Consider the following 12,004-nt stretch of genomic DNA (forward strand, 5'->3'; position numbering starts at 1 on the left):
GAGGACACATACAAGGAATTTGTCTTTGGAGCATCGTTACTCACACTGTGCTTACACACACGTATCAACCAAAACCGAAATATACACACTAATATATACACACTTATATATACACACTAATATATACACACTGATATATACACACACACACTAATATATACACACACACTAATATATACACACTGATATATACACACACTAATATATCACACACTACTATTACCACCACTATATATACACACTACTATAACACACTAATATATAACACACCACTATATATCTACACACACTAATATATATACACACACTATATATACACACACACTAATATATACACACTGATATAATACACCTAATATATACCACACACTAATATATACACACCTAATATATACCCACCTAATATATACACACTAATATTATACACCAACACTAATATATACACACACTAATATATACATACTATATATCACACACTAATATATACACACACTAATATCTACACACACAATATATACACACACTAATATATACACACACTATATATACATACACACTAATATATACACACACTAATATATACACACACTAATATATACCACACTAATATATACACACTAATATATCACACACTGATATATCACACCTAAATATACACACACATATATATACACACACACCACACTATATATACACACTAATATATACACACTAATACTACACACACCTATATATACAACACACTAAATATACACACTAATATATCACACTAATATATACCACACTATATATACACAACTAATATACACACTAATATTACACACTAATATTACCACACTGATATAACACACACTATATATACACCACTAATATATACAACACTAATATATCCACACTAATATATACACACTGATATATACACACATATTATACACACTAATATAACACACACTAATTACACACACTAATATATACACACTATATATACACACATATATAACACACTATATACAATAATATACCACACTAATTACATATATAACACACTAATATATACACACACTAATATCACATAATAACACCACTAATATATACACACTAAGGGTGTGACAGATCTCGTTTTACGAGTCTCGCGAGATTAAACGGACGAGATTTCTCGTGAGGCGATGTGACATCAGCGTGATTGAGCGTGAATTATTAATTATATTTATTATTATTATTATTATTATTATTATTACTATATTTTATTATTATTATTTACATTTTTTCTTTTATTATTATTATTATTATTACTATTTTATTATTACTATTATTATTTTATTATATTATTATTACTATATTTATTATATATATTTATTATTACTATTATATTATTATTATATACTATTATTACTATTATTTATTATTATCTATTATTATTTTACTATTATTATTATTACTATTATTAGTATTCTATTATTATATATTCTATTATTACATTATATTATACATTATTATTATTACTATTATTATTATTACTATTACTATTCTATATTATTATTATTTATTATTATATTATTATTATTTTATTATAGTTTATTATTATTTATTATTATTACTATAATTATATTACTATTATTATTATTATTCCTTAGTACTAATTATTTTATACTATATTATATATATTATATTACTATTACTATATATTAATTACATTATATTATTACTATTATTATTATATTATTATTATTATTATTATTAGACTATTATTATTTTATTATTATTACTATTATATATTACATTATTAATTATTATTATACTATATTATTATTATTATATTACTATTTATTAATTACTATTATATTATTATATACTATTACTATATTATTATCTATATTTATTACTATTATATTATTATTATTATTACTATTATTATTATTATTATATTATTATTATTACATTATTATATATATTACTATTATATTATCTATTATATTATTATTATTATTACTATTATTTTATATTATTATTCTATTATTATTTGATTACTATATATTTTATATTATTATTATTATTACTATTATTATTACTATTATTATTTATTACTATGTTATTACTATTATTATTATATTATATATTATTATTACTATATTATTATTATTATTATTTATATATATTATTATTATTATTATTATTATTATTATTATTATTATTATTTTATTATTATTATTTGTATGATATTAGTTGAGAGAGCAGTCCTTTGGTTATTGATACACGTACTGTTTGCATTTACAGAGTTCTTTTTCTGTTATTTACACATTTATTTGATCTATGCTGTTTATTTGTGTGTTCGGTTTGTGGAACGGAGTTAGATTCCTCGTGTGAAACTGTTCAGGGCAGAAGAGTTTAAACATGTTGCAGTGTTTGCACGTCCTTTACTGCATATAATTCATTAAAATAGTAAACAAAAAAAAGTTAAATAACATTCATCCTTAATAGTTGATTTCAAAATGCACCTAAATTGTTTTGCATTTTGTGATTTTTCAGTTGAATAAAAAAACTATTTTCCATTCATATATTTCATCGAGGATTTCTTTAAATTTTTTAAAAATCTCGTCTCGTCTCGTTCTCGTGAACCCAATCTCGCGATGTGTCTCGTCTCGTGGAGTAAGCGTCTCGTCGTCTACATACATATACACACTCCAAACAGGATCAAGGGACGGAGAATGAGCACCAGGGCGTAACGAAAACAAGCATCTAGGGGTCTCACCGTTCTGGATCAGGGTCTGGGAACGAGTGAAACGAAAACCAGCATCTAGGGGTCTCACCGTTCTGGATCGGGTCGGGAGCGGTGAACGAAAACAAGCATCTAGGGGTCTCACCGTTCTGGATCAGGGTCTGGGAGCGAGTGAAACGAAAACAAGCATCTAGGGGTCTCACCGTTCTGGATCAGGGTCTGGGAGCGAGTGAAACGAAAACAAGCATCTAGGGGTCTCACCGTTCTGGATCAGGGTCTGGGAGCGAGTGAAACGAAAACAAGCATCTAGGGGTCTCACCGTTCTGGATCAGGGTCTGGGAGCGAGTGAAACGAAAACAAGCATCTAGGGGTCTCACCGTTCTGGATCAGGGTCTGGGAGCGAGTGACGAAAACAGCATCTAGGGTCTCACCGTTCTGGTCAGGGTCTGGAGCAGTGAAACGAAAACAAGCATCTAGGGGTCTCACCGTTCTGGATCAGGTCTGGCTGGAGTGAAAGAAGAAAACAAGCATCTAGGGGTCTCACCGTTCTGGATCAGGGTCTGGGAGCGAGTGAAACGAAAACAAGCATCTAGGGGTCTCACCGTTCTGGATCAGGGTCTGGGAGCGAGTGAAACCAACAACATCTAGGTCTCACCGTTCTGATCAGGTTCTTGGAGCGAGTGAAACGAAAACACCATCTATGGTCTCACCGTTTGTGTCGGTCTGGGAGCGAGTGAAACGAAACCAGCATCTAGGTCTCCACCGTTCTTGGATCAGGTCTGGAGCGAGTGGAAACAAAACAAGCATCTAGGTGCCTCACCGTTCTGGATCAGGGTCTGGGAGCGTAGTGAAACGAAACAAGCATCTAGGGTCTCACCGTTCTGGATCAGGGTCTGGGAGCGAGTTAAACGAAAACAAGCATCTAGGGTTCTTCACCGTCTGGATCAGGGTCTGGGAGCGAGTGAAACGAAAACAATCACTGGGTCTCACCGTTCTGGATCAGGGTCTGGAGCGAGTGAAAACGAAAAACAAGCCATCTAGGGGTCTCACCGTTCTGGATCAGGGTCTGGTGAGCAGAGTGAAACGAAACAAGCATCTAGGGGCTCACCGTTCTGGATCAGGTCTGGGAGCGAGTGAAACGAAACAAACATCTAGGGGTCTCACCGTTCTGGATCAGGGTCGGACGAGTGAAACAAAACAAGCATCTAGGGGCCTCAACCGTTCTGGATCAGGTCTGGGAGCGAGTGAAACGAAACAAGCTCTAGGGGTCTCACCGGTCTGGATCAGGTCTGGGAGCGAGGAAACGAAAACAACATCTAGGGGTCTCACCGTGTCTGGATCAGGGTCTGGGAGACGAGTGAAACGAAAACAAGCATCTAGGGGCTCACCGTTCTGATCATGGTCTGTGAGCGAGTGAAACGAAAACAGCATCTAGGGTTCTCACCTGTTTCTGGATCAGGGTCTGGGACGATTGAAACGAAAACAAGCATCAGGGTCTCACCGTTCGGATCAGGTCCTGGGAGCGAGGAAACGAAAACAAGCATCTAGGTTCTCAACCGTTCTGGATCAGGGTCTGGGAGCGAGTGACAACAAACAAGCATCTAGGGGTCTCACACTTCTGGATCAGGGTCTGGGAGCAGTGAAACAAACAACATCTAGGGGTCTCACCGTTCTGGATCAGGGTCTGAGCGAGTGAAACGAAAACAAGCATCTAGGGGTCCTCACCGTTCTGGAATCAGGGTCTGGGGAGCGAGTGAAACGAAACAAGCATCAGGGGTCTCACCGTTCTGGATCAGGTCTGGGAGCGAGTGAACCGAAAACAAGCATCTAGGGGTCCACCGTTCTGGATCAGGGTCTGGACGAGTGAAACGAAAACAGCATCTAGGGGTCTCACCGTTCTGGATCAGGGTCTGGGATGCGAGTGAACTAAAACAAGCATCTAGGTGTCTCACCGTTCTGGATCAGGGTCTGGGGAGCGAGTGAAAACGAAAACAACATCTAGGGTCTCACCGTTCTGGATCAGGGTTCTGGAGCGAGTAGAAACGAAACAAGCATCTAGGGGTCTACCGTTCTGGATCAGGTCTGGGATCGAGAAACGAAAAAACACTAGGGGTCTCACCGTTCGGATCAGGTCTGTGGAGTTCGAGTGAAACGAAAACAAGCATCTAGGGTCTCACCGTTCTGGATCAGGGTCTGGGAGCGAGTGAAACGAAAACAAGCATCTAGGGGTCTCACCGTTCTGGATCAGGGTCTGGGAGCGAGTGAAACGAAAACAAGCATCTAGGGGTCTCACCGTTCTGGATCAGGGTCTGGGAGCGAGTGAAGCGTCCGTGAACTGCCGTCATGTGAAGCGGACTCTTCCCGTCACGACTCTAAAGAAAGTTGAAAAAGAAATGAAAACAACAGGCTTCAGGTTTTATGCCAAAACATAACTATATATAATATAATTAGTTTTTCAAAATACAAGCAGTAATAACCCTTGTTGGGGATATTAATTCTCTCAAATATGGTTTTATTTCTTAATATATTACCTTACACAATTAATTGCCAATGCATTGTAAAATGCTAATGTTTAGCAACACAACAAGCTAGCATTGTCATGTCAACATGCTTACTCTTAGCATGATAACACGCTAATGTGTAACCATTAAACAAGGTAATATGATGTTGACATGCGTACAGTTAGCTACTATTTAGCTTGTTAGCATGTTGATGTTATTATGTTATCTCCTAACCCGTATTGATTTTTTTTTTGGGCAACTTGGAGGCAGCACAACAGACTGTATATCCTATAAAAATAGCAAACAGTTGCCTATTTACAAATCTAGCAATGTTCCAAAGACCATTATTCACTCTTAGCTCTCTTTTGGTCTTTACCAACTCCTTAGTGGAGCATTTAGCAGCTACAGAGTCACATATTCCCTCAGTAGTTGGTGGAGACCAAAAACAGAGCTAATAAAGAGAGAATACTGGACTTAAATTCATCAAATCGACACAAACACAACTCTAAATGAATGATAATGTTGCTCTAGGCAGTTGTTTAACCGGTGTACCTGTACGTTGACGTCCGCCCCGTTGTTGACCAGGAACTCCAGACAGAGAGCTCCGTGTGTGGAGGCGGCGGCAAAGTGCAGCGGGGTGAAGCCCTTGTTGTTAGCCTGGCTGACGTTGGCACCGTAATCGATCAGCTCACTGACAACGGCGTCCTGACCGTTAAAACACGCCACGTGGAGCGCCGTGTTCCCAAATGCATTGGACTCATCTATCTGTTGTCAGAGGGAAACAAGTTTTATTTACCTGAGAAAAGGATGCGTCGGTTGTGAATACCGTAGGTCCGTAACAAGTGTCGGTATCTGGAGTATGTGTTCCTTCCTTCCAAGTGGAAAACATAATGAGTGTGTGTGTGTGTGTGTGTGTGTGTGTGTGTGTGTGTGTGTGTGTGTGTGTGTGTGTGTGTGTGTGTAGTAAGAATTAGGTTTTTACTTGGGAATGCATTATTTCACTGAGGGTCTTTACAAGTCTAGAGAGACAGACGTGTGTCCTGACCTACCTCCACAGCTAGGTTCAGCAGGTGTTTGACCACGGCGATCTGCCCACCGGAGGCCGCCGCGTGGAGGGGGGTGTATCCCCGTTTGTCCTTACAGCTGGTTTCCGCCCCCTCACTCACCAGCAGACAAACCACATCCAAGTGTCCTGCAGGGGGCGCACCAGAGCACGCAAAACATGGGCAAAAAGGGAATCAGCTGTTAGATGACGGTGTTTATGGATCAGAAGCATCACTAAAGCGTTAACCCATACTGTCTTCGGGTTGCTTGTTTATTCCCAAAATCTAAGAATTTAATTGCCAACGACCGCTTCTCTGTAATTTGTATGTGCAACAATAATAATTAACTTAAACGTAATTTATGCTGTTGAATTTGTGTGATTATTTAAGACAGTTATGTTTTCTGGTCATTTGCCGTCTTCTTTGATAGCAAGTTTATTGTTTAACTGTAAAATATCCTGCCTATGGACATGTTTTTGTCACAATTACTATTTTAGGAATCATTGAAAAATATTTGGGGGTTTTAAGAGCTTGTTTAAATAAAAAAAAAACACAGATGTTAACCTACAGTATGGCTAACTCTGTTTGCTGTAGTGTTTATGTAAATGAATGTTTTGTTCTGTCGTGATAGCTTCATAAAATGATAAGTTGTGTCTTGATCAAGCTCTAATTTAATAGCTTTTCAGCTATTAGGTGACTCAACGACTAAGCCACTGATTCTTTTTTTTACAATGATCTATTTCCAGGAAATAACAGGCATGACGTGAGAAACATCTCTAACAATCTCCGTCTTTGTCTCTTACCCATGAAAGCTGCCCAGTGCAGAGCCCGGCCGTCTTTCTTATCAAAGGCGTTGATGTTGGCTCCTTTCGCGAGGAGGAGGTTCACCATCTGACAGATGGAGAAGTTAGTGGGAAAAATAAGATATAATATGTGTTTGTGTCAGTGTGAGGATGTGTGTGTAGGTGATGGTCTTTATATAACAGCATTCATCTCTTGGCTCAGTTGTTGCATAAACCCTCTGGAGAGTGTGTGTTGGGCAGAAATAGAAGAAGTCCTTCATTCAGTTTGGCTTCAGAAATGTGCCGCCTCTCATTGTTAATTTTAGATTCAGCATATTTGTGAATGGTTTCCCTGCGAGACGAGGAGCGTTTCAAAATGAACAACCCACTTAATAACCACAATGACACAGCTGCACTCGCCCACCTGTTTCCTTTGACCACGCTACATCACCGCCTGTTTACTGGTGAACTACACCAACCTGCTGTAGCAGGCAAATGGATTCAGCGCTGCGGAAAATGATCACATTTAAATGACAAAACAAGGAGTCAGGTTGCGTCTGCAGCACCTCGGTGTGGCCGTTGAGGGCGGCGTGATGCAGGGCGGTGCGTCCGCCGCGGTCCGACACGTTGACGCTACTCAGCAGCGGGATGATGACCTCGGCGCATCGCAGCGCGTTATTGGCTGCAGCCACGTGCAGCGGCGTCTGCCAGTTCTTGTCCCGCGCGTTCACGTCGGCCGAGTGGCGGATCAAAACTCGCACGGCCTCCTGAGGAGGAAAGGAAATAAATTGTCAAATTACTTTTTTCTAGCTTTAAAAAAAAAAAGAAGGGTAACATTTCTCTTGTTCCAGTTAAATGTGAATATTTTCTAGTTTCTTTACTCCTCTGTGACAGTAAACTGAAAATATTTCAGACAGTTAAGGACTTCATCTTGGGCTTTGGGAAACACTGATCGAAATCTTTCTTTTTCTGTGATTAACACTTATTTATTCTTTCAAAAAACATGAACGAATCCTCATCCATCCCTCTTAGGATTGACCCGCCTCCTTTTTCACAGTTTTCTAACATTTCATAGACCAAACTACTAATCAGCCAATCAAGAACATGATCAACAGATTAAATAGTTGTTAGTTGCGGCCCTAAGCTACACTTGTGGGAATGAATAAATAAAGAAAGAAAAATGATTTCAGACAACTCTTTAAAATATTCCGACAACGCAGACTAACTTGTCCCTGAACGTATGTGAAACCTCACACCACCAAAGTTCATGCTCCAGCTGTTTCAGCCATGTTGAATTACCTGTTTGGGCACTGGGAGTGATGGCACTTGATTAACGGCCTTGACCCAGATTCTTGATGCTTACTAAGGTAAAGCTGCCCGATGTGTTCAGAGAACATTGTGTGAAATGTGCCGGCAGAGGCTGGAAAATGATGAGTGTGTGTCAGACTGTTTTGAGGTAAATATCAGTTCCCACCAGTAAATACCAGCAGTTCTGCTGGAGTTATTGTTTTTGGAAGTATTGTGTGTGTGGGGTGTGTGTGTTGTGTGTGTGGTGTGTTGTGTGGTGTGTGTGGTGTGTGCCTCGCGTCCGAGATGCCACACACGATGGAGGGGTGAGCCACATATTATCTTTGGCATTGACCCGAGCCCCTCAAGCGAAAAACAAACAAAAAAAAGGGCAGAAGGAGGAGGTGTAACCCAACATCACCAACCAAACACTCACAACGCAAATTTCATCTACTTACATTTAAGACATTGAAAGAACTTTTTAAGGGAAAATGGAAAAAAATGAAGAATTAGTGAAAAAGGTATGTGCTATCATAGTAAAAGGCCTGTGTGACTAGTTTAAATTTGAATATCAAGAACAGCGCTCCAAGGGTTTACACACTTTGAAATTTGAAAGACTTCATTTAAGATGCAAATTCATTCATCAAAGGACATTTTCTTTAAGTTTTGTCTGCGTATTAAAATTCTGACAAAGCTTATTTCGTGCCACAGAGCGGCATTGTTGTCCAGAAAATATGTAAATAATAAATCAGCGAGACACAATTGGCACTGGACGGCATGTTCTGCAAACACATACTTAGTTTATTTTAAGACAACCCTGTATACACCGCCCTGCTTCTGTGAAAACTCACTATCACACCAAGTGTGTATTAATCTGTGGCGGAAAATAGTCCTCAACATATACACCACCTGCTACTGTTTGAGTAATGGTTGCTAAGAACTACAGCGACCAGCTGTTTCTCCTATAAATCCAAGAGCCATAACTGTATTTAATGCTACTTGAGTTTTGTGTTTTTCTTTTCTTTAACAAAAAAAATTACTTTTCCATTCTAAAGACTATGATTGTGAGACTACATGGTTTACTTCCTCCGTAGGAGCCAACGGTCTTGAGGTTAAGGGCCACACACAAATTAGGGAAGTCAGAAAGGATTGAGAGACGGACTAGCGCATCGATGAAGCTTTGGTAGAAGATTTGTTGTTAATTTCTGGTATTTATTACTGTTCTAGTGTTCATCACTTCCACTTTCCCAAGCTGTTCTAACTCTCTTCATTCACAATGTTATAAGGATTATGCCAAAGTCTCTCCCCGTTGTTCACCTCACTAAATATTGTAGAGCTGCAAAGATTAATCAATTAAGAGATTAGTTGTCAACTTTTAAATTAATCGCCAACTGTTAATAATATCGACAATATTGTTAATCGATTCGTCAGCTTGAGTCATTATATAAGTCATTTTTTTAAGACAGCTTCCAGCTTCTGAAATGTGTGTATTTGATAATAAAATATGAGATTCTGAATATCCTTGAGTTGTGGACAAAACAAGACGTCTAAGGACGTCATCTTGGTGAAACAGTGATCCCGGGCAGCCCACTCGCTCCGACATCACATTACATGTCATTTAGCTGACGCTTTTATTCAAAGCAACTTACAATTAAGTGCTTTCAGTGAGTGCAAGTACATTAGCTTTAAATGAGCAACATTACACAGACATGTGGCAGTGCAGTTTCAAGAATATTCTTGTTTTTTCTCTTTTCCTCCTCTCTCTTCTTCTTCTTCTTCTTCTTCATGTTAATCCGGAGTGTAGTCGGAAGAGATGTGTTTTTGGCCTTTGGCGAAAGATGCGTAAGGTTTTGAAATTTCTCCACTTGTTATCAATAAACAGTATAAATTATTATTATTTTATAGACCAATCAACTTACCGATTGATCCACAAGAAAATATCAACAGATTAATCGACTATGAAAATAACTTGCAGCCCTAAAATACTGTTAAACACTTCCAACTGATTGCTCTTGATTGAAGTAAATCTCCAGCCTTCAAAATTAACGTTACTCAAAATCATCAAGATCTTGAATTTAGGCAATCGAACAACAGAGATGACAGTTTTCTTGGAGATACACTATACTTTATATAATAGGTCATACGTATATCATTAACAAGTAGCACATTTTAAGCTATTTTCAAAACAAGCCCTGTGTTCCCATACCCATACAACCTTGTTGTTTAGTATGTAAGATACAAATTAGTTTGTATGTCCCAAAAAGTAAAAAGTATGTAATTTGGAACGCAACTAAGGCCTTTGGAAACCAGAACAGCTGAAAGAACGAGGGAAGTTTAAAACGCACAGAGACACAGAAACAAGAAGAAGAAGGGAAGACGCTGTGTTTTACCAGAGAGGATGAGGAGCTCCGTGATCTCGGCATCGCCCAGGAAGGCCGCCGCGTGCAGCGGGGTGCGCTTCTCTGCATCCTGGAGGAGGAAGACTGTCAGTTGGTACTTGTTGCTTCAAATAAAAAGGTACGGGGTGGAGAACATTAGGACATTTTGATCCCTAATGTAATGCAACACCAGTAGATTTCACAATTATTCCTAAATTGCTGAAATTGAAATTGATACACTGAGCTCCTCTCTCCTCTATCTTTCCATCTTTTCATTTACGTGCATCCATGTCCCAGAAATGCTTGTTATTAACCTAGCTACTAACCTAGTTACTAACCTTGTTACTAACCTAGCTCTGGGGAGTCATTCCCCGGAGTCCTTATGTTCTTTTTTCCCCAGCATGTTCTCTTGGATCAGAGAGGCTCCGAAATCAGGGTAGCAGCTGTCGCCATGGTCCCGCTACACGTTCTGTGATGCCATGTTCAACTGCTACACTGCTGCTGCCCTGCTACGTCCTGCTACGTCCTGCACGTCCTGCTACGGCCCGGCTACGTCCTGCTACGTCCTGCTACGCCCGCTACGTCCTGCTACGCCCTGGTCGCCAGGTCTGCTACGTCCTGCTACGCCCTGCTACGTCCTGCACGTCCTGCTACGCCTGTCGCCATGTCTGCTACGTCCTCTACGTCCTGCTACGCCCTGCACGTCCGGCTACGTCCTGCTACGCCCTGCTACGCTCCTGCTACGGTCCTGCTACGTCCGGCTACGCCTGCTACGTCCTGCTACGTCTCTCCCCTGCTACGTCCTGCACGTCCTGCTACGTCCTCACGTCTCTGCTACCGTCCTGCGTACCTTGTAATGCCGCACAGCGTCCTGCTATGCCATAACCTTACAAAGAACTGCTACAAACTACTAATTTTTTCTCTTTTTGTTATTGCCACTCTTCATTACCCCCAACCGGCCCTCAGACACCGCCTACCAAGAGCCTGGGTCTGGGTCCGGGTCTGGGTCTGACCGAGGTTTCGTGCCTAAAAGGAGTTTTTCCTCTCCACTGTGGCCCTGTTGCTGCTCTGGAGGAAACTACTAAACTGTTGGGTCCTTGTAAATCTGGAATGTGGTCTAGACCTGCTTCTATCATGTAAAGGGTCTCCAGATAACTCTTGTTATGAATTGATACTATAAATAAAATTGAATTGAATTAAATTAGAGCTGGAGCGGCCAAATTGAATAAGGGCACCATCTGCAAAGTTTTTATAGCATGCTGTTTATATGTAAATGTAAATGTAAATGTGCTGTATT

The 12,004-nt window shown here is 39.5% G+C and overlaps 1 protein-coding gene across 1 annotated transcript in view; it reads right to left on the reverse strand.

Moving 5' to 3' along the window:
- Positions 1 to 10,833, reverse strand: part of ankrd44 (ankyrin repeat domain 44) — a 36,939-nt gene extending 26,106 nt beyond the window's left edge. Inside the window, exons 1-7 of the mRNA XM_032516519.1 lie at positions 10,720 to 10,833; positions 8,624 to 8,692; positions 7,609 to 7,809; positions 7,064 to 7,151; positions 6,267 to 6,409; positions 5,770 to 5,982; positions 5,010 to 5,088 (exon numbers count right to left, since the gene is read on the reverse strand). Coding sequence (XP_032372410.1) covers positions 5,010 to 5,088; positions 5,770 to 5,982; positions 6,267 to 6,409; positions 7,064 to 7,151; positions 7,609 to 7,809; positions 8,624 to 8,692; positions 10,720 to 10,797 — 871 coding nt within the window. The 5' untranslated portion in view covers positions 10,798 to 10,833. The remainder of the gene's footprint in view (positions 1 to 5,009; positions 5,089 to 5,769; positions 5,983 to 6,266; positions 6,410 to 7,063; positions 7,152 to 7,608; positions 7,810 to 8,623; positions 8,693 to 10,719) is intronic.
- Positions 10,834 to 12,004: the final 1,171 nt, after the last annotated feature.

The sequence above is a fragment of the Etheostoma spectabile genome, chromosome 5 (assembly GCF_008692095.1).
Source record: "Etheostoma spectabile isolate EspeVRDwgs_2016 chromosome 5, UIUC_Espe_1.0, whole genome shotgun sequence".
In the NCBI taxonomy this organism is placed as follows: domain Eukaryota; kingdom Metazoa; phylum Chordata; class Actinopteri; order Perciformes; family Percidae; genus Etheostoma; species Etheostoma spectabile.